Here is an 18,749-nt window from a genome sequence, read left to right as displayed (position 1 = left end):
TTAGTAACAGGCAGAGATATCGTGGGGGAAAATCGAGAGGTGTCATTCTATATGGTTCGACGTGGTTCTTATGAGTATGCTGAGATCTCAACCCTCGGATCTAAACACCTAATATCTCGTATTATGTATGCATATAGTTAAGCTACACGACGCGCCCTTTGAACATGTAGAAACTTGGTTGCCGCCGTTACATCGCTTTTGCGGGACATAAAGTTATTTATGTACACATTGGCCACTCGAAGTGCCGACCAATGTTATATACCCCCACATTACCTCAGATTACTCTTCTACTAGGGCTCCAATATATCCTCAAGTACTGTATAAGTCATTGAGCGAAACAAAACGGCTTGGCGCCTGTGAAGTGGTTTTTTCTTTCTTTCTCGTACTCGTGCCAAATAAGGCCCTAAAGGGGTCTGTTTGCCTACAAGTACCAAGTATATTACCACGCCTCGCCCAGCACCCCTTCATGATTTGGGACGAAGTGAATTACACAGACTTTTTCACCGAGAAACCTCTATTCCCCTTGGCGACTTCCGAACACAACAGACACGTTAAGACAGGAAGAAAAAGGCTGGCGAAAAACGAACCATGGCGGAACAGACAACATCAACGTACAAGATCCGGTACGCCACCGAGCACGACGTCCCCGTGATTCTCCATTTGATCCGCGAACTGGCCATCTACGAGAAGGCGCTGCACGAGGTGCTCGCCACGGAGCAGTCGCTGCGCGAGTCGCTCTCGTTCCCCGTCGACCCCCAGGATCTGGACAAGGGCTTTACAGAGGGCTACGCGAAGACGCTGCTCATCTGTCCCGTTTCTGCACCTTCAGGCGCCGGCAATAACGCCAGCCAAGAGGAAGAGGTCGCCGGCATGGCCCTGTACTTCCACAACTACTCGACCTGGCAGGCCCGACCGGGCATCTACCTCGAAGACCTGTTCGTGCACCCGACGTACCGCGGCCGCGGGTACGGCACGGCGCTGATCCGCGCCCTCGCCCGAGAGTGTCGCCGGCTCAACTGTCGGCGGCTCGAGTGGTCCGTCTTGAAGTGGAATACCCCGAGCATCGAGTTCTACCAGGGCGCGAGCGTCGGTGCCACGAGGATGGAGGAGTGGGTGGGCATGAGGGTCGAAGGCGAGCAGTTGGAGAGGCTGAGCAAGATGGTCGAGGGGAATTGATAAAAAGGCCAATGGGTGTGGTTCCTGGTCCTGGTCCTGGTCTGGTAGGGATGGGTGCTTTTTTGGCTCTTCTAGAACTATCACCACACGGTTATGGAAACGACATCTGTGGCATCGAATGTGGCATAGAACGGGCGCAGCAACTAGAAAGGTATGATAGGGGTTATTGATCAAGGAAGGTCAAGTACAATATGGTTGGGTTGCCTTAAGTTTGATTTCAGGTCTTTCAGTTCGTCTCAATCTTGTCGCACCCCATGGTGAACTCCTAAACGCCTGCACTGCCCGATTCCTGCACAAGTATCTAACTCCGACTTCCAACATGGCAGTCCGATCCAACAGGCTAGTTCTTTGTTGCTGCATTCCGTCCTCATAACCCGACCAACGTCGATCGATGTCCACAAATATCCCGAAAGTCCCGCACACGCTCTGGTCCGTTGTAACTCTCCAGCTCGGCGCTCACATAACCACACAACAACTGTTTTGCTTTTTGGCCTGCTGGTAGAATATCCGACTCTGCGCGCTCAGACCGTCACTCTTGGCTACGAGGGAGTCAATCTTCTCCCCTCGCTCCAAAACACTCTGGATCGTCTTGTGCAGCACAATCTTGGTCTCGTCCAGCTCCCTCTGAACTTTCATGATACTATCCGCCTGTCCCGGATCTTGGTATTTCACAATATACTCCTTAAGTGGTGGGAATGGCCTCGTGTTCGGAGGGTTCGTCGAGTACGAGGATCGCGGATTCTGCGCAGAATATTCGTCGATGATCTTGGAGAGGAGCTGGTGTGCGACGAGCGCCGGATATTCGCCGTCAGATATGATGATACCGCACAATCCAAGGCTGGTACTGTAGGCGTGGAAGGTGTAGGATTTCTCTTCAATATCTGCTCTGACACCGGGCTTGGTGCGTTCGGCCACCGTTTTGGCAAATACCGTCATGAATTCGCCATAGCTGATAGAAAAGCCGCGTGTCAGCACGCTCGAAGACGGGAAGAGGCGGGGTGAAGTTGGAAGTGCGGAAACCTACCTATCTCGAGTGAAGCGGGAGAACGAGGACAAGTCTCGCTCAACGGCAAGTTCGATGGCAGGGGCAGATTCGTTCCGGAGGATCTGGAGAGAGGTTAGCATCTTTCTGCTGTGGCCTGATCTATGGCCAAAGCCTGCTCACTCCGATGTAGAAGATCTTCATTCTGGCGGTGTGCTTTGTTCTTCACGGGGTGAGTGGTCGAGGAGGATCAAGTTTCTCGAGGTAAAAGAGCAGCTTGAAGGACTAGTGCAGCAGGAGAGAGTCCTCGGGTATGATTCTGCTATGAAAGATAGGAATTCGAGAGAGAGGGAGGGATGTTGTTTGTTGTTATGAAACGATAGATACGAATGAGTTCATGCAAAGGATCTCGGGGGAACGTCACAAAGTGTAGCGCCGGGACGAAAGGTCCCCGTTGTCTTTCTTTGTGCTTCGCGGGCGCCGCCCGCAGGTGCCAGCCCGCCAGAGCCCCTCCAAGGTTCATTCAAGTTTCAGCCTGGTGGCCCGCCGTCTTCACCCAAACCAATCAGCCTAGGCCCTCACTCAGGCCCCCGGAATACCATTGAGCCTATCAATGTCGCCCTCTGCTTAGTGCGAGGCTGCGGGCTTTGTGTGCGAGTCATCAGCAACTTAAAAGTCACATTTTCACTTTAACTGTCCTCTCGTATCAACATAGCCTTCCGAACAGGCTGCCACATTGATTCTCCTCTCTCTGTATATCCCAGAAGCTGTCATAGTTCCGCTTGTCCAGCTGATTGAAAAATGGTGGACCAAACTTTTCAATCCGAGGAACAATGGCTGGCCCAGGTGGCGGCCATGCGACAGGCGATTGCCGATTTGAAATTGCCATCCCTCAACGATGCGTCGCAAATGTATGGATCTGATCTCGATCTAGATGAAGAACTGAGTGAAGACATCGATGACGACATCTGGGATGCTGAGAGCGCCGTCGATGAGAGCCCTTTCACTGACGATGTCGACGACACGGTTAACGGGTTCAAAACTCCCCACCGCGCCACCAATGGTGTTTTTGACAAGACATGGCTGCGTTCCAAATGTGCTGCCTGGGCTCGCACATCAAGCTCCGGCATCGATTCCACCGACATCGAACATCAAATCACTGCTCTGTTGGCATCAGACAGTTCGGACGAGGAATTGCAGATGTCACTCGCAGATATCATTGGATTTGACGATCTTGACTTTGTTATTGAACTCATCTCTCATCGTGAAGAAGTTCTAAATGCCCAAAGTGCAACCAGTCGGCAAACCGATGGGCTTTTTGGGACGCTGGAGACTCGTGAAGAGCGGGAAGCGACACTCAGACGACAAGACTATGACCACAAACATGCTGCTTTAGCTCCGGCCTTTGACAGATCTGGACCCAAGTATCCGCATGTCTACAAGTCTGATGTCGCCGCCACGGGTAACATGTTGGATGTAGCTGGCAAAAAATATGCCCTACCTGCTGGCAGTACCCGCCATGACCATCCAAAGTACGAGGAGTATTCAATCCCGGCTTCAAAGGTAGGCTCTCTTGCTGCAGGACAGAAACTGGTCAACATCTCCGAGATGGATGGTCTCTGTCAACGTACCTTCAAGGGCTATAAGAGCCTGAATCGAATGCAGAGTCTCCTTTACCCGGTGGCATACACAACCGCCGAGAACATGCTGATTTGCGCCCCTACTGGTGCTGGTAAGACCGATGCTGCCATGCTCACAATCCTGCAAACGATTTCGAAGAATATCATTCCCAACCCAATTGAAGAGCCCAACGCCACAGACTTCATAGTGATGGCAGACGATTTCAAGATCGTCTACGTTGCGCCAATGAAAGCTCTAGCTGCCGAGGTGACAGAGAAGCTGGGCAAGCGACTGGCCTGGCTGGGCATCCAAGTGCGAGAGCTGACTGGTGACATGCAATTGACCAAGAAGGAGATTGCTGCCACTCAAATCATTGTAACCACACCAGAGAAATGGGACGTGGTTACTCGGAAAAGCACGGGAGACACAGAACTGGTGCAAAAGGTCCGGCTTCTCATCATCGACGAAGTCCACATGCTTCACGACGAGCGAGGTGCTGTTATCGAGTCCTTGGTGGCTCGGACAGAGCGCCAAGTGGAAAGTACGCAGTCACTGATTCGTATTGTTGGACTGTCTGCCACTCTTCCAAATTATATCGACGTTTCAGACTTTCTGAAAGTCAATCGAATGTCTGGCCTCTTCTACTTTGACGCCTCTTTCCGCCCAGTCCCCCTCGAGCAGCACTTCATTGGTGTCAAAGGTAAGGGAAGCAAGATTCAGCGCGAGAACCTGGACCACACCACCTTCGTGAAGGTTAAGGAGCTTTTGAAACAGGACAAGCAAGTAATGGTCTTTGTTCACTCCAGAAAAGACACAGTCTTGGCTGCTCGCACTCTTTATCAGATGGCTGTCGACGATGGATGTGCAGAGTTATTTGCCCCGGATGCCGACAATCCCGCTTATGTTAGAGCAATGGCAGATTTGAAAATCACCAGAGGCCGAGAACTGCGAGACATTGTGCCCAAGGGATTCGGATGCCATAATGCTGGCATGCCGCGATCAGACAGAAATTTTGTTGAACGAGTCTTCTCCGACGGCGCCATCAAAGTCCTTTGCTGTACAGCAACCCTTGCATGGGGTGTCAACTTGCCCGCCGCTGCTGTCATCATCAAAGGAACCCAGCTTTATAGTGCTGAAGCTGGCAAGTTTGTGGATCTTGGAATATTAGATGTCCTTCAGATTTTTGGACGTGCTGGTCGGCCCCAGTTCCAAGACAGTGGTGTCGGATACATTTGTACCACCCAGGACAAGTTACAGCATTATCTCTCCGCCGTCACTCAGCAACAACCGATTGAGTCCAAGTTCTCGCAGAAGCTGGTCGATAACCTCAACGCCGAGATCAGTCTGGGCACAGTGACTACCGTTCAAGAGGCAGTGACGTGGCTGGGTTACACCTATTTATTCATTCGCATGCGGCGGAACCCCCAAGCTTACGGTATAGACTGGAACGAGCACCAAGATGATCCTCAACTAGGTCAGAGGCGGCGCAAGCTCGTGATAGATGCTGCTAGAACGCTGCATCGAAGTCAAATGATCATCTTCAATGAACGGACAGATGAACTCCGGGCGAAAGACGTAGGTCGGATTGCTAGTCAATACTACGTCCTCCAGAGCAGTATTGAAATATTCAATACTATGATGCGGCCACATGCAAGCGAGGCGGATGTTCTGAAAATGATCAGCATGAGCGGTGAGTTTGACAACATTCAATCTCGAGACAATGAAGCGCAAGAGCTCCATCGACTTCGCAAGGAAGCCGTCATGTGTGAGATCGAGGATCCAAAGCTTGTATCCAAGGGCTCCGAAGATGAGAAAGAGCGGAAAGTCATTGAAAATCACGCAAAGACAAATATCCTGCTTCAGTCATACATCTCGAGGGCGAAACTTGAAGATTTTGCCCTGGTATCAGACCTGGCGTATGTGGCACAGAACTCGGCCAGGATTTGTCGAGCCTTATTCATGATTGCGTTGAATCGTGGCTGGGGTTATCAGTGCCAGGTGCTGCTATCTATGTGCAAAGCCATCGAGAAGCAAATCTGGCCTTTCCAACATCCATTTCACCAGTTTGATCTCCCGGTACCGGTTTTGAAGAATTTGGACGACAAAGCCCCCTCGTCGAATATTGAAAGCCTGCGGGAAATGGAGCCGGCTGAAATTGGAAGTCTTGTGCACAATCACAAAATGGGTACTACCCTGACGAAGTTGCTGGACAATTTTCCTACCATGTCTGTCGAGGCAGAAACTGCACCGCTTAACAGGGATGTGCTCCGCATGAGGTTATACCTCTACCCAGAGTTTGTCTGGAATGACCGTCACCACGGTACCTCTGAGGCATATTGGGTATGGGTTGAAAATTCGGAGACGTCAGAAATCTACCATCACGAGTATTTCATCCTGAGCCGGAAGAAGATGCACGATAATCACGAACTCAACTTCACCATCCCGCTGGCTGATCCTTTGCCTTCTCAGATATATGTCAGAGTTATATCGGATCGGTGGCTGGGAGCAGAGACTGTGCATCCGGTCTCTTTCCAACATTTGATACGACCAGACACTGAGAGTGTGTATACAGATCTTCTGGATCTACAGCCGCTTCCGATCACCGCACTGAAGAATCCAGCACTAGAAGAGCTCTATGGACAACGCTTCCAGTTTTTCAATCCGATGCAGACTCAGATTTTCCATACCTTGTATCATACTTCGAACAACGTCCTCTTAGGTTCGCCAACTGGTTCTGGGAAGACTGTTGCCGCAGAGCTAGCTATGTGGTGGGCTTTCCGTGAGAGACCGGGGAGTAAAGTCGTGTACATTGCACCTATGAAGGCGCTTGTTCGCGAGAGAGTGCAAGACTGGCGCAAGCGGCTCACGGTTCCACTGGGTTTGAAACTGGTAGAGTTGACTGGCGACAATACACCAGATACCCGGACCATTCGCGATGCAGATATCATCATCACCACCCCCGAGAAATGGGACGGTATATCGCGATCATGGCAGACCAGGTCTTACGTTCGTCAAGTTTCCCTTGTCATTATCGACGAGATACATTTGTTGGGTGGTGACCGCGGACCCATCCTCGAGATCATCGTGTCAAGAATGAACTACATTGCATCGCAAGCAGACAGCGGATCCATTCGTTTGGTGGGGATGTCAACCGCATGCGCCAATGCCACCGACCTTGGAAACTGGCTCGGGGTCAAACCCGGAAACAACCAAGGGCTCTTCAACTTCCGTCACAGTGTTCGTCCTGTGCCACTCGAGATATATATCGACGGATTCCCTGAGCAGAGGGGATTCTGTCCATTGATGCAAAGCATGAACCGGCCAACCTACCTAGCCATAAAAAACCACAGCCCTGACAAGCCGGTCATTGTATTTGTGGCATCGAGAAGACAAACTCGTCTCACGGCCAAAGATCTCATCAATTTCTGTGGCATGGAAGAGAATCCCAGAAGATTCCTGCATTTTGACAATGAAGATGATCTTCAGCATACCCTGTCTGCCGTCAAGGATGCCGCGCTCAAAGAAGCATTGAGCTTTGGGATCGGACTGCATCATGCTGGGCTGGTCGAGTCCGATCGTACACTCTCTGAGCAACTTTTTGCTGCGAACAAGATCCAGATCCTCGTCGCCACTTCGACGCTCGCGTGGGGTGTCAACCTGCCTGCTCACCTCGTTGTTGTCAAGGGAACACAATTCTTCGATGCTAAGATTGAAGGATACAAAGATATGGATTTGACCGACGTGCTTCAGATGCTAGGTCGAGCAGGACGACCACAATTTGACACGTCAGGAATTGCTCGGATCTTTACCCAGGACTCAAAGAAGGCCTTTTACAAGCATTTTCTACATACTGGATTCCCCGTGGAGAGCTCGTTGCATAAAGTCCTTGATAACCATCTGGGCGCCGAGGTCTCCGCTGGAGTCATAACAACCAAGCAAGATGCCCTCGATTACTTGACCTGGACTTTTTTCTTTCGCCGCCTTCATAAGAACCCAACATACTACGGTCTTGAGATCTCAGCAGAAGAGCACAAGGAGAATCAGCTTGCTGCAAGACAAGCTGCGGCAGATTACATGATCACATTAGTAGACAAGTCACTCGACGATCTCGCGGAAAGTGATTGTGTTCTGGTACACAACAACGGAGACGTGGATAGCACTCCATTCGGCAAAATCATGTCATATTACTATCTCAGCCACTTGACGATTCGCAAGTTTCTGTCGAAAGCCCGCAGAACCACCTCTACAACCTTTGCAGACGCTCTAGCTTGGATTAGCCTGGCAACTGAATTTGACGATCTTCCTGTGCGGCATAATGAAGACCTTATCAACGCGGAGCTGGCCAAGAACTTACCTCTGGATACCGAAGGCCTGATGGAGAATCTGCCAATGTGGGATCCTCATGTCAAAGCATTCCTTCTCATCCAGGCGTTCATGGCCCGTATCGACCTCCCTATTTCCGACTATGTTGGTGACCAAATCTCGGTATTGGACCAAGGCATTCGTATCGTCCAGGCCGGAATTGACGTCATGACGGAGCTCAACCGGTTTGATGCTGTGGTGCAAATGGTGAAACTACTGCAATGTATCAAGTCTGCTCGATGGCCGGAGGATTATCCACTGAGCATATTGCCCGGCGTGGATGAGATGTTTGACGAAAAGCTCGAGGGCAAAGTTCCCAAGGATTTGGTCACGACGGCTGTCCTGTCCACAAAGCATGGAGCGAAGACGATTGAAGGGTTGATGAACGTGTTCGGAATAAAGGGCCACAATACACGAACGGCATTCATCAAAGCTGTGAATGCACTTCCTGCCCTTGCTTTGTCTGCTACGGGCGACACGGACAATTTGCAACTCACTATGAAACGCAGTAATCGGCTACTTGACCATGAAGGCAGAGTATATGCCCCGAAATTCCCCAAACCACAGACAGAGGGCTACTTTGTACTTGTGCTGCCTCCTGGATCAGCGACGACCACCCAAGGAATGGATATCTTGGCTTTGAAAAGGGCGAATTGGTCTACCACAAAACAGGGAACTCAAAGCAGGGTGGTAGGAACTGCAAACGTCAAGCTCAAGATCCCAGCGCTGGAATCTAACTTGAGAAGTGGACCGGAGGAAATGAAAGTCGATATTCTCGTGATGAGCGATGCGTACCCGGGTATGGAGTGGCGGTTGGAAAATGTTGTTGTGCGGATTGCGCAGAAGACTGAGGGTTCCAGGACGGTAGAGGTCAATGTCGACGAGAGTCTGCTGAAGAAGAAATAGAAAACGGTCGGGAAATAAAGGGCTTACTTGCTAAACCTACTAGGTATGTTGACGACTTGACATCATCTGTTGACATTGGAAGGTTTGCATGCTATCTAGCAGCAAGGTACTACTTCATCTGACGTCCACCAGCACTCTTTCATAGACGATGCATCATCTCTTGATACAGACACACACACTCGTCCAAGCTGAGGAAGGAAATCGACATGAGTGAGTGCCCTTGATGTGTGTGATTCCCTCGAGTTTGTCCCTGAGATGATCCTGTGCCTGTTCAATCTCCTTTCCAAGAGTCGCGAGCCTATTTTGAACTGGGAAATCCTTTGACGCATTCTTCGTCGTGTCGTGTCCTGTCACACCTATTGGTTTTGGTTAAGTGACTAAACCGAGTGTCTCAGCCGGATGTACGGCGTCATGACACTGCTAGCACCCTCGCCGCCCTTTCCGCCCTCTCTCATCTCGCCCTCGAATATGGTGTGGTCTTCATCCCCTGCCTTGCCCTTTGCCAGCACGTGGATTTCAACCATGACTTTCTTCTCTTCGTCACCATTGCCATTCACCACGTTGCGCACATACCACTCGGTATACTGTCCAGGGGGATCTCGCTCCGTGTTGACCGTCGTCCACAGGTACTCGCGGTAGGGCATCTCGGTGCACGATTCCTGCAGGTTGAAGAACATGGTCCTGAAGGGTTTGAGCTTGAGTCTGTAGCGCGATACTGCCGTCGTGACGACCGGCCACGCCTTGTTGAGCAGTGCTTCGACGGTCGTGGCCTCCGCGGCGGGGAATGTGAACGGGTCGACGGCGTATCTCTTGTCCAGGACGACGCGGCAGAGGATTTGCTTCTTCGTATTGGTCTTGTGCTGGTCGTGGTTGTCGTCTTCGTGGTTACTGTCCAAAGTTTCTTGCGCAGGGGGGTTTTTGTCGACGGCTTTTGGCGTCGCCGGTGAGCATGGTGGCGGTGGTGGGACCTCCTGATTCTCCTCGTCGGTCCAGTCCATTGCGGTGTTTTCAATACCTTTCAAGTGAGAATGATGGCTGAGGCTGTGGCTTTGTTTCCGTGTATTTGTGATGAGAGGAAAATAAGAAGGTAAAGAAAGGAAAGTCAGGTATTGTGTGTCTGAGTTTGTGTTTGTACATGACAAGGCACTCAGGCAGGAGGGGTGCGGTATGTATGTGTGTGTGTGTGTGTGTGTATGTGCGTGCGTGCGTGTGTGTGTGTGAATATATGTGAAAATGTTTGTATTTATCTTACCTTGCCTGATCAAATGTACCTAGGATTGCTGCTTCACTCGAGGCCCGTCTGTCCGTGAATACTTGTTTGTCAAACGTCCTTCAAGACATGTTACTATCTATAATTCAATAAGTCCCACGTCATGAGAATGGAAGTCATGGAGCCTGATTCATCTCGCAACCTGCTACAAGGTGTTTCTTGCGTGTTACCGGAGAGGGACCCCCTATTTTCTCACAGCCTCGCGCAGCCTCGGCGCGTACCAGACGCCCCGCGCCACCGTCGGCGTTTGCGGCCAAAAAGGGTCTGTGAAATCTCTTGTCCCCCTTGCTTGTCATTTTTCTCACCAGGTATACTTGATCTGCTATTGGACAGGGCATCCCTTGGTCGACTGCCTTGACAACTTTGACAGCTGTGACATGTTTCATAATTTAGCGCCTTGGCGTTCAGTTGTTATGCCATCGTGCTTGGACACTCATTCATAGTTACACAGTATCATGCCTCACCACCACTCGTTACCATGACTTAAAGTCTTTGAGGCAGGTCCCCTCTTTGGATGTTTGGATCTCTCCCGCCCGAACCTTTTCCCGCCCGTGCCGCCCTCTCTTCCTTCCCGTTCCAGCTAGCCTGAGGATATGGCTCCACGTATCCTCACCGTGAGCGCATCTCCGCTCCAGATACGCACATCTATCGGTCGCTTGTGGACCTGTCGTAGGCCATGGAGACTCTTACTGCGTCTACTATGGCCATTTCCATGGCACTTTCGATTAGAAGCTCGACCCACCGTAGCAGAGCTCGAGCGAGATGGAGCGATGCGACGAGATTCACAGCAGCAAGGCATCATGCAGCTCCGCCGAATACCCCTCTTCCGCACGCGAGACACGCCTCTGCGCTCGCTCTATCGTCTCTATGAGGATACCTGCTCGGCCGACCTGATCATGATGGGGTACGAGTGCGATTATTTTTTCTTCCACAACGAACACTCCTGGCAGCTCTGCCGAATGCCGGATCCAAAAGACCCAGATCCGATCACCTATGCCATCCTTGCTAGTATGGTCGAGGCTCTGGTTGACGCGTTCAACTGGCGTCTGGAACTTGGACTTCGGCGAGATAAATCGATGGATGAATCTGAGCAAAGACACACCAATTTCAACCGGGAAGAAGCTCCAAGCTGGACCGCAGCCGTACCTCCTCTTCCTGAGACATTACACCTCGACAAAGTCGAGACGGGAACCCTGGACTCGTCCTTCTTAAAGAGAAATATCAGGGCTCCAAAAGGATATCTATATACTGTGTGACTAGTTGATTGGACATCTTGCTCTGATCGGTCTTGGTGTGAGTGCTTGACCTTCGTGGTGTGACAATGTCGAGGGGTAGATGCTGCGTTTTGATCCCAAAGCTGAATCTGATAGAGCGCGTGGGTTGAAAGAGTGACTAAAGGCGGCCCGTTACTCCATCATCTATTATTCTGGTTTTCCCGACTCAACCATCAACTCTGACGACATCTTTTTACAGCGGATCTGTGATGCTTTTCGCACTCGCCAGGAAATCTCAAATGAATCAGGAACTTTGCAATGACAACCTGTACCTGACAGAATTTCGTGAAGAAGAGCTTTCACATATTATCTGGAAGTCTACTGGGGTTCTAGGTGCACACCAGTTTCGGATTGTGTAGGCCGTTTTGAGTGTACTTGGATACCTCTCTGCTGCTGGCATACCCTATTGGCCACTAGAAACCCGTTTGTCCATCTAAATCCCCGTTAGCTATTCCCTATCTCCTTCAGCGACTCGGAACCCTTTTAGCCAATTCACACCCTCTTCCGCCTCTTTGAGTATCCCCTCCCGTTCCCCCCCTTCCACCATCCGCTTCCAAGTCCGGTCCGTCTCACTCGGTGATTGTTCTCCGAGTCTGCGCACTTTTACAACACCCGCCGGAGTCTCAGTTCTCCGAAGTATCCCGGACGATCCGAGAGAGAGGTCCTCATCTCAATCTTGTCCCACTACTATCACACACGGTGACGTTGGGTGTTCGAGGCAGGTTAGAACCGATTGATTTTACCCCACACAAGGCTCGCGCACAAGGCTGAGTTGCGCCATGATGCTCACTCACTCTGACATATGGTAGTTCTCAGGCCTGTACAGTCGCTGAAGTAGAGGATCAGGTATCAATAACAGGTTGCGCTGGGACAGAACGCTCAGGGGTCTGAGTCCGTTCTGCTTTCGAACGGCCTTTTCAACACGAAGGATGCACATAAGGGGCAAAAGGGGGTAACCCTAAAACCAAAGAAAAGGTTCCCCCACCGAAGAGGAGATATTGCAGAGTGGATGGCTTCAACAGCTGAACTCTTGGACCAAGATCAATAGCCTGGACCTGTTACTGGAGGCATTATCTCGCAACGAGACGTGACTAACAGCCAGCCAGCGAGACGGGTAGATAGACACTCCTCTGGCCATGGCAAAACCCGAATCGATCAGCCAAAATCCATCCTTTCATTTCCCCGACCCTTTTTTCATTCCTTTCTCGTTTTCTTCTACAGCTCCAAAATCTCCACGGGGACATCGACCGTTTTCGCCCGGATATAGTCTGCAAACGCTTTCCCCAGGGAATCGAGCAAGGTGCTCGCCAACACGCCGCGCCCGAGGATGCCGTAGACGACGAAATGCACGGCCTTGATCTCGGGAAATTCCATCCTCTCGATAAAGTACGAGTCGCGCCAGTCGTCCCCGATCAGCTCCTGCAGCTTCGCCCGCGACATGTACCCGCGGAACCAGTCCCAGTGCGCCGGGTTGCGCGGGTAGATGCCAAAGTTGCAGTTGGCGCCCTTGTCGCCGGAGCGGCCGTAGGCGATGTCACCGAGCGTGACGGTGCGCGTGGGACCTCCTGGGCTATGCGGGGTGTATGGCGTGGCGTCGAAATTGATCCGGCGTTCGAGGTGGTAGAACTCGGCGGGGAGCTTCGCGGGGATGGTCTGCGCGACTTTGCCGTCTGGGTTGAGAATGTGCGCGGCTTCTTTGAGAGCGGTCTGGTCGTACAGGCCCGGGTAGAAGGATATATACGGCTTGGGGTGCGCGGTGCGGTAGTCGAGCGACCAGTGTAGTCCTGGATTTTGATATCAGAATGGATCGGACCATGATGATGGTTGGAAAGAGATCTATCCCGAAGGGGTTTGGTTTGGGGAATACTTGCCGTGAAAGTGCTGCATTACATGGTCTGCCCAGGCAGAGAATATTTGAGCAACAGGCTCCTCTGTCGGAGCCTGTGCAAAGACACGACAATAGGTTGTGCTGCGGAGCTGGCTTCGCGGATTTTGTTCCGGAACGCCCACACTAGCAGAGTGTTGAATCATTAGCTTCGAGGATTTGAAGAAACAAAATCGACACCAAGGAGAGGTCGAAAAGCCTCAAAGACAGGAATGAAGCCTACTCACATCTGGAATTCGAGGTGGTCAAACTGGTCCAAAACACCCTTCTCGTTGAGGAAAAACCGCATCTGCTTCTCGAACAACTGCCACTTCTTGTCCGTCGCGTATCCGGCCGCGTTGGCCAAAAGCTGGCATTGATACCCCGCGTCGTAGAACACAGCGAGCTTCGTCGTCGGAGGCGGCGGGTAGCCCTTGATCCCCGACATTTCGACGCGGTTCTTGCCCACGTCCCTGATCGCGATATTGGTCGTGTCGGCGGAAACATCGCTGTTCAGGTAGATGGCGCCCTGGATCTCGTAGAGGAACTGGCATTTGATGGTGTCTGCGTTGACGACGCCCTTTTCGGTGTTTTCATGCTTGGTGATCACCGCAGTTCCGTCGTTGGCCACCTCGGCGATGCCGAAGGGAAGGTCTACCAACAGGTCCAGGTCGAACTGGTCGAAACCGGCGAAATTGGCGCCCGTCGTGTATGCTGAGCATTCGATCAAGTGGCCCGCGATAAGGGCGCCCGCGAGTTGGTCGTAATCTGTCGGCTTCCATTGATGCCAGTACCATGCGGCAGCAATCACTGGAGAGGCGTCGGCGACTCGACCTGCGATGACGATATCTGCGCCGCCGTCGAGAGCCCCTACGATCCCTCTCGCCCCTAGATACGCGTGCGAGGTGATCACGGGTCTGGATTGGTAGTCCTGGAGGGCAACAGCTAGCTTTTCGACTTTGACGTCGGGATTGTTAGAATCCAGATGAGCGGGGATTTGACCAGTGCGGGCGATTTGGTCCTTTGTTTCCTCGGTCAGATCGTCGCCGGACAGGTAGGCGACTTTGAGGGAATAGCCTTTCTCGTTGACCTATGTATGTCTTGGTCAGAGAGCTCCTATGGTCTCGGAGAAAAGAACGTCATCATCATCATGGACGTAGGAAAGTCTTACAAGTTGCTGGACTTTGGCCGCGAGGCCTCCAGGGTTTAGGGCTCCTCCGTTGACAATGACCTTCAGCTCCTTCTGAGCGATCAGATCAATGGTTTGCACGAAGCCGTCCCAGCAGGTCGGTTCCCAGCCGTCGTGCAGGCCGGCATCCATTCCCTTTTTGTTTTCTGGGAGATTGATCTCTGTTCCCGCATTATGCGTGGAATCCATCAGTGCTAGTCTTGACAATGCCGGAATCTCACAACATGGCTCAGCACTTACCCGCGAGATAATCGCCCGTCAAGAAATCAACATCACCCCATTCCGCTTGTCGACGCATATGGTAGCCGGGGTCGGCTGAGGAATGTTAGTCTCGCTGCCCGCATCGATATGAATACAGTCGCTTGGGAATACCGACTTCTGGCACCTGACACATTGGCGATTCTGGCCGGCCGCTTGCCTCGCTGGTCCCATCTCGATTCTTTGACAATCATGGTCAAGGGTGGAAGATGTCAACAGACTGTGTTGGTTTCGAGAACAAAATGACGAACGAAATTATTGAGCGAGAGAAGGGATATTCATTGAGAGGGACCCTCGATGAAAGCGGAGATATGCTTTGCCATCTTCGGTTCTCCAAGTCGTTCAGAGACGTGTGCGTGTGGTGACCTTTGGCTTTCCACCCGGCGCTGCCACTCCCCAGACTCGGTATTCATTCTCCTTCCCCACTGGCATTATCCACAAACATGGAGAATTGATGCCTGGAAAGTTGCAGGGTTGGAGGGTTGGACCGCAAGCGTGAAGCGGAAGATTGAGCTACTACAGTCTCCTTGATGGCTATGAAGGATAGATGAGCGTCTCTAGTCTATATCTCACATCTCTACTTTGTACTCCTAATGTCCTACTATTGTCATGAGCCTATGGGTCCAGAATACGAGCTATTGATCTGCTTTCAAAAGTTACGACGAAAATATCATACTGGATGTCGTTATATAAGTTCGTGTAATGCCCATAAACCAATTGAAAAAAGATCAGCTCATTCTAATATGAACTGTTCAACGCTCGCCGTTGCTCAAGCCAGAGTCCAAATACTCGACCTACTGGCTTTCGTCTGGCTGTATTGTCTTTTTATAGCCCCAAGGCTAGGATGCGCTGGATCAAACAGAGGAACCTTACTATAATCACTTGATCTGCCACACTGTTCAAGGAGGCTGTCCTGAAGAGAGAGTCACAGCGGTCCTGAATCCCAGAAGAACTGATGTTGACACCCTCGGCTGCTTGTGCGGGGGATTACCGACCCATAAAATCCCCACTGATCCCACTTCTTTTTATATACTTCTGCTACCATCCACAGAAGTACTCGGGGTGCTCGTACCGTACGACTCCTGGTTCCCCTCCACTACGCGTCCCTCCTCTCTATCCGCTAGTAGGTGTCTATCAATCAACTTGATTGGACAGACTCTTGCCAACTGGGGTGGATGCTCCCAAGCTCGGAGGTCGCGATCTCCGAGCTCTCGACTTCTTGCCACGCCAGGTTCATGGACAGGGAGATGATATACCGCAAGATTCCTACAGCGGGGAAGTCTCTGGAAGACATAAGACCTGGTTCGTGCCGTTGGTGCTGGATTCTCGGTTCACAATCCTCCAGGCCGGTTCGCCGCATCATATAGGACCATTGTCATTCAAAGTTTGTGAGGTAGCATATAAAAAAGTCGTGACGTTGTATTACGAGACACGCCTTCCTTTCATCTCCTTTTCTCAACATCCAAAACAGCATCACCTCCTCGATTCACCTCTTATCACACAATGCCGTCCATCCAGAATCGTGCCGTGCGGATCGGAGGCTGTGAAGGAGGAATCACAGACCACCATGGAGTTCTGGCACGCATGGCTCAGAACGAAGACGTCGACGTTATCTTCGGCGACTGGATGAGTGAGTACAACATGACCACTCGGGGCGCGGAGAAGTTACAAGACCCGAAAGCATTGGGCTATGAATCGGTTTTCCTTCAATCACTGGAACCGGCGTTGGAGCACTTGGCGGCCAAAAAGATCAAGCTCGCAGCCAACGCGGGGGCCTCTGGTACGGAACTCCTCACCAAACATGTCAGAGAAATGATTGCGAGGAAGGGTTTGAATTTGAAAGTCGCGTGGGTGTCAGGGGACGAAATCCCAATCGAGGACCTCAAGGCCTTGCATACCAAGGGAGACAAGCTGCAGAGACTTACTACGGACAAGGACTTTTCGACTTGGGAGTTTGACCCTATCTATGCGCAGTGCTACCTTGGTGGACGTGGCATCGCAAAGGCTTGGGCCGAGGGCGCTGATATCGTCCTCACCGGTCGAGTGTCTGATCCAGCTCCCGTCATTGCCGCTGGCCTCTGGTGGCACGGCTGGGATGAAAACCAGTTGGATGAACTCGCTGGTGCTCTTGTTTGTGGCCATCTGATCGAATGTGGCGCGTACGTCTGCGGAGCCAACTGGTCAGGGTTCAAGTCTCTCGGAACTGGCAAAAGCATTCTCAACCTGGGCTACCCGATTGCAGAGCTTGCACAGGACGGGACGTGCATCATTTCCAAGGAGCAGGGGTCTAATGGCATCGTGTCGATTGAAACCTGCAAGAGCCAGCTTTTGTATGAAATTCAGGGCCCGTGGTATTTCAACTCTGTAAGTCTTACCTTCGAGAGCCACAACAATCTAGATCTTCGTATAGAACTGATGACCCCGCTTAGGATGTTGTCGCCGAGCTCTCGAACATCCGCATGGAGCAGCTTGGTCCAAACCGTGTCAAGGTCTCGGGCGTCAAAGGCCTCCCGCCACCACCCACTACCAAGGTCGGCGTCACTGCCATTGGCGGCTACCAGGCCGAGACTCACTTCTACGTGGTCGGCCTGGACGTTGAGGAGAAGGCAGCCATGTTCGAGACGCAGATCCGAGACGTCCTTCCAATCGACAAATACCACTGTTTCAGGGTGTCTCTGAATGGCAGGAGCCCTGACAACCCGCGCAGTCAAGAGTCTGCCACGTGCGACCTCCGAGTCTTTGCCCAAGCCCGGAACGCTGATGATCTGGCGACTTCGGTCTTCTTGCAGCCCGTCGTGGACACGGTCATGCAGACGTACCCTGGCGCGCAGTTCAGCCTGGATATGCGCCAAGGCACGCCGAAGGTGTATTATGTGAGGATTATCCCTTTTGTGAAAATGTCTATGTGATGAAAGAATCGTCCGACTGACCTGAGACTTCTGTTGTTCAGGAATTCTGGGTAGCATTGATCCCTCAGGGAGTCGTCTCCCACCAGCTCCACCTCCCAGACAAGACGATCGACATTCCCACCCCGACCAAAACCCAGACCTACCCACGTCACCAACCTTCGTATGACCCTGAAAATCCACGCCCATTGACGTCCTGGGGTCCCACGACCACGGCTCCGCTGGGATATATCGTGCATGCCCGGTCGGGAGACAAATCGTCCAATTGCAACGTCGGCTTCTACGTCCGCCACGCGGACGAGTACGAGTGGCTCAGGTCGACGCTGACCATTGCCAGGGTCAAGGAGCTTCTCGGTGAAGATTACAAGGGCGGTCTGGTCGAGAGGTTCGAGCTCCCAAATATCTGGGCCGTTCATTTCTTGTTGCTGGATCACTTGGACCGTGGCGTTGCGAGTAGCAGCACATACGACATTCTCGGCAAGAACGTCGCCGAGTATCTGCGGGCCAAGCATGTTGAGATCCCGACAGCGTTCTTGGAAAGAGGGAAGATCTAGAAGAGATCCACTGGATACGAATCAATTTGTAATTGAGGCCATGTGTCTGTCCCAACGAGGTAGGCTCGTGGGATTCGTTCTAGAATTCTGGAGGCATCGAACAAGGGCGTGGGGAAATGACCAGAAATGGGCATAGAATGGAGAGCTAAACCAAATATGGGTTAAATGTGGAGTCGCCTAAAGTGACGGGGATGTCGCCTACAACGAAGAGTCATCTCGATGGCACGTTGAGCGAACCCTTCCACATGGTGTAGAAAAAGCCCCCAATGATTCTATGCTGTGTTGTATGGTGTGTCGTCGTGGTCTATGGAGCCATCGGAGCCAGTGCAAACCCGTCTATTCATCTCTGTTCTTGAATGGGTCAGTTCTTGCGTTGCAGTGAATACGG

The 18,749-nt window shown here is 51.8% G+C and overlaps 7 protein-coding genes across 7 annotated transcripts; 4 read left to right on the top strand and 3 right to left on the bottom strand.

Annotated features, from left to right (window-relative positions):
* Window positions 1-588: 588 nt before the first annotated feature.
* Window positions 589-1,176, top strand: Z517_00871 (uncharacterized protein; the record flags this gene model as incomplete). The annotated part of the gene is made up of 1 exon (XM_013433834.1): window positions 589-1,176. One exon carries the CDS (start codon window positions 589-591, stop codon window positions 1,174-1,176), a length of 588 nt encoding a protein of 195 aa, XP_013289288.1.
* Window positions 1,177-1,632: 456 nt separating this feature from the next.
* On the bottom strand, window positions 1,633-2,301 carry Z517_00870 (uncharacterized protein; the record flags this gene model as incomplete). The annotated part of the gene is made up of 2 exons (XM_013433833.1): window positions 1,633-2,125; window positions 2,201-2,301. 2 exons carry the CDS (start codon window positions 2,299-2,301, stop codon window positions 1,633-1,635), a joined length of 594 nt encoding a protein of 197 aa, XP_013289287.1.
* Window positions 2,302-2,959: 658 nt separating this feature from the next.
* On the top strand, window positions 2,960-9,046 carry Z517_00869 (uncharacterized protein; the record flags this gene model as incomplete). The annotated part of the gene is made up of 1 exon (XM_013433832.1): window positions 2,960-9,046. The coding sequence occupies one exon, from the start codon at window positions 2,960-2,962 to the stop codon at window positions 9,044-9,046; it is 6,087 nt and encodes a 2,028-aa protein (XP_013289286.1).
* Window positions 9,047-9,423: 377 nt separating this feature from the next.
* On the bottom strand, window positions 9,424-10,044 carry Z517_00868 (uncharacterized protein; the record flags this gene model as incomplete). The annotated part of the gene is made up of 1 exon (XM_013433831.1): window positions 9,424-10,044. The coding sequence occupies one exon, from the start codon at window positions 10,042-10,044 to the stop codon at window positions 9,424-9,426; it is 621 nt and encodes a 206-aa protein (XP_013289285.1).
* Window positions 10,045-10,909: 865 nt separating this feature from the next.
* Window positions 10,910-11,572, top strand: Z517_00867 (uncharacterized protein; the record flags this gene model as incomplete). The annotated part of the gene is made up of 1 exon (XM_013433830.1): window positions 10,910-11,572. One exon carries the CDS (start codon window positions 10,910-10,912, stop codon window positions 11,570-11,572), a length of 663 nt encoding a protein of 220 aa, XP_013289284.1.
* A 1,233-nt stretch (window positions 11,573-12,805) lies between these two features.
* Window positions 12,806-15,095, bottom strand: Z517_00866 (uncharacterized protein; the record flags this gene model as incomplete). Its single annotated transcript, XM_013433829.1, has 6 exons — window positions 12,806-13,374; window positions 13,546-13,601; window positions 13,703-14,544; window positions 14,626-14,804; window positions 14,884-14,958; window positions 15,020-15,095. 6 exons carry the CDS (start codon window positions 15,093-15,095, stop codon window positions 12,806-12,808), a joined length of 1,797 nt encoding a protein of 598 aa, XP_013289283.1.
* Window positions 15,096-16,404: 1,309 nt separating this feature from the next.
* On the top strand, window positions 16,405-18,361 carry Z517_00865 (uncharacterized protein; the record flags this gene model as incomplete). The annotated part of the gene is made up of 3 exons (XM_013433828.1): window positions 16,405-17,265; window positions 17,331-17,774; window positions 17,852-18,361. 3 exons carry the CDS (start codon window positions 16,405-16,407, stop codon window positions 18,359-18,361), a joined length of 1,815 nt encoding a protein of 604 aa, XP_013289282.1.
* Between the last annotated feature and the right edge of the window lie 388 nt (window positions 18,362-18,749).

Source organism: Fonsecaea pedrosoi (genome assembly GCF_000835455.1).
Source record: "Fonsecaea pedrosoi CBS 271.37 unplaced genomic scaffold supercont1.1, whole genome shotgun sequence".
Taxonomy (NCBI): Eukaryota; Fungi; Ascomycota; class Eurotiomycetes; order Chaetothyriales; family Herpotrichiellaceae; genus Fonsecaea; species Fonsecaea pedrosoi.
The sequence above is the reverse complement of the archived record's forward strand: the minus strand, read 5'-3'. Positions and strand labels throughout refer to the sequence as shown.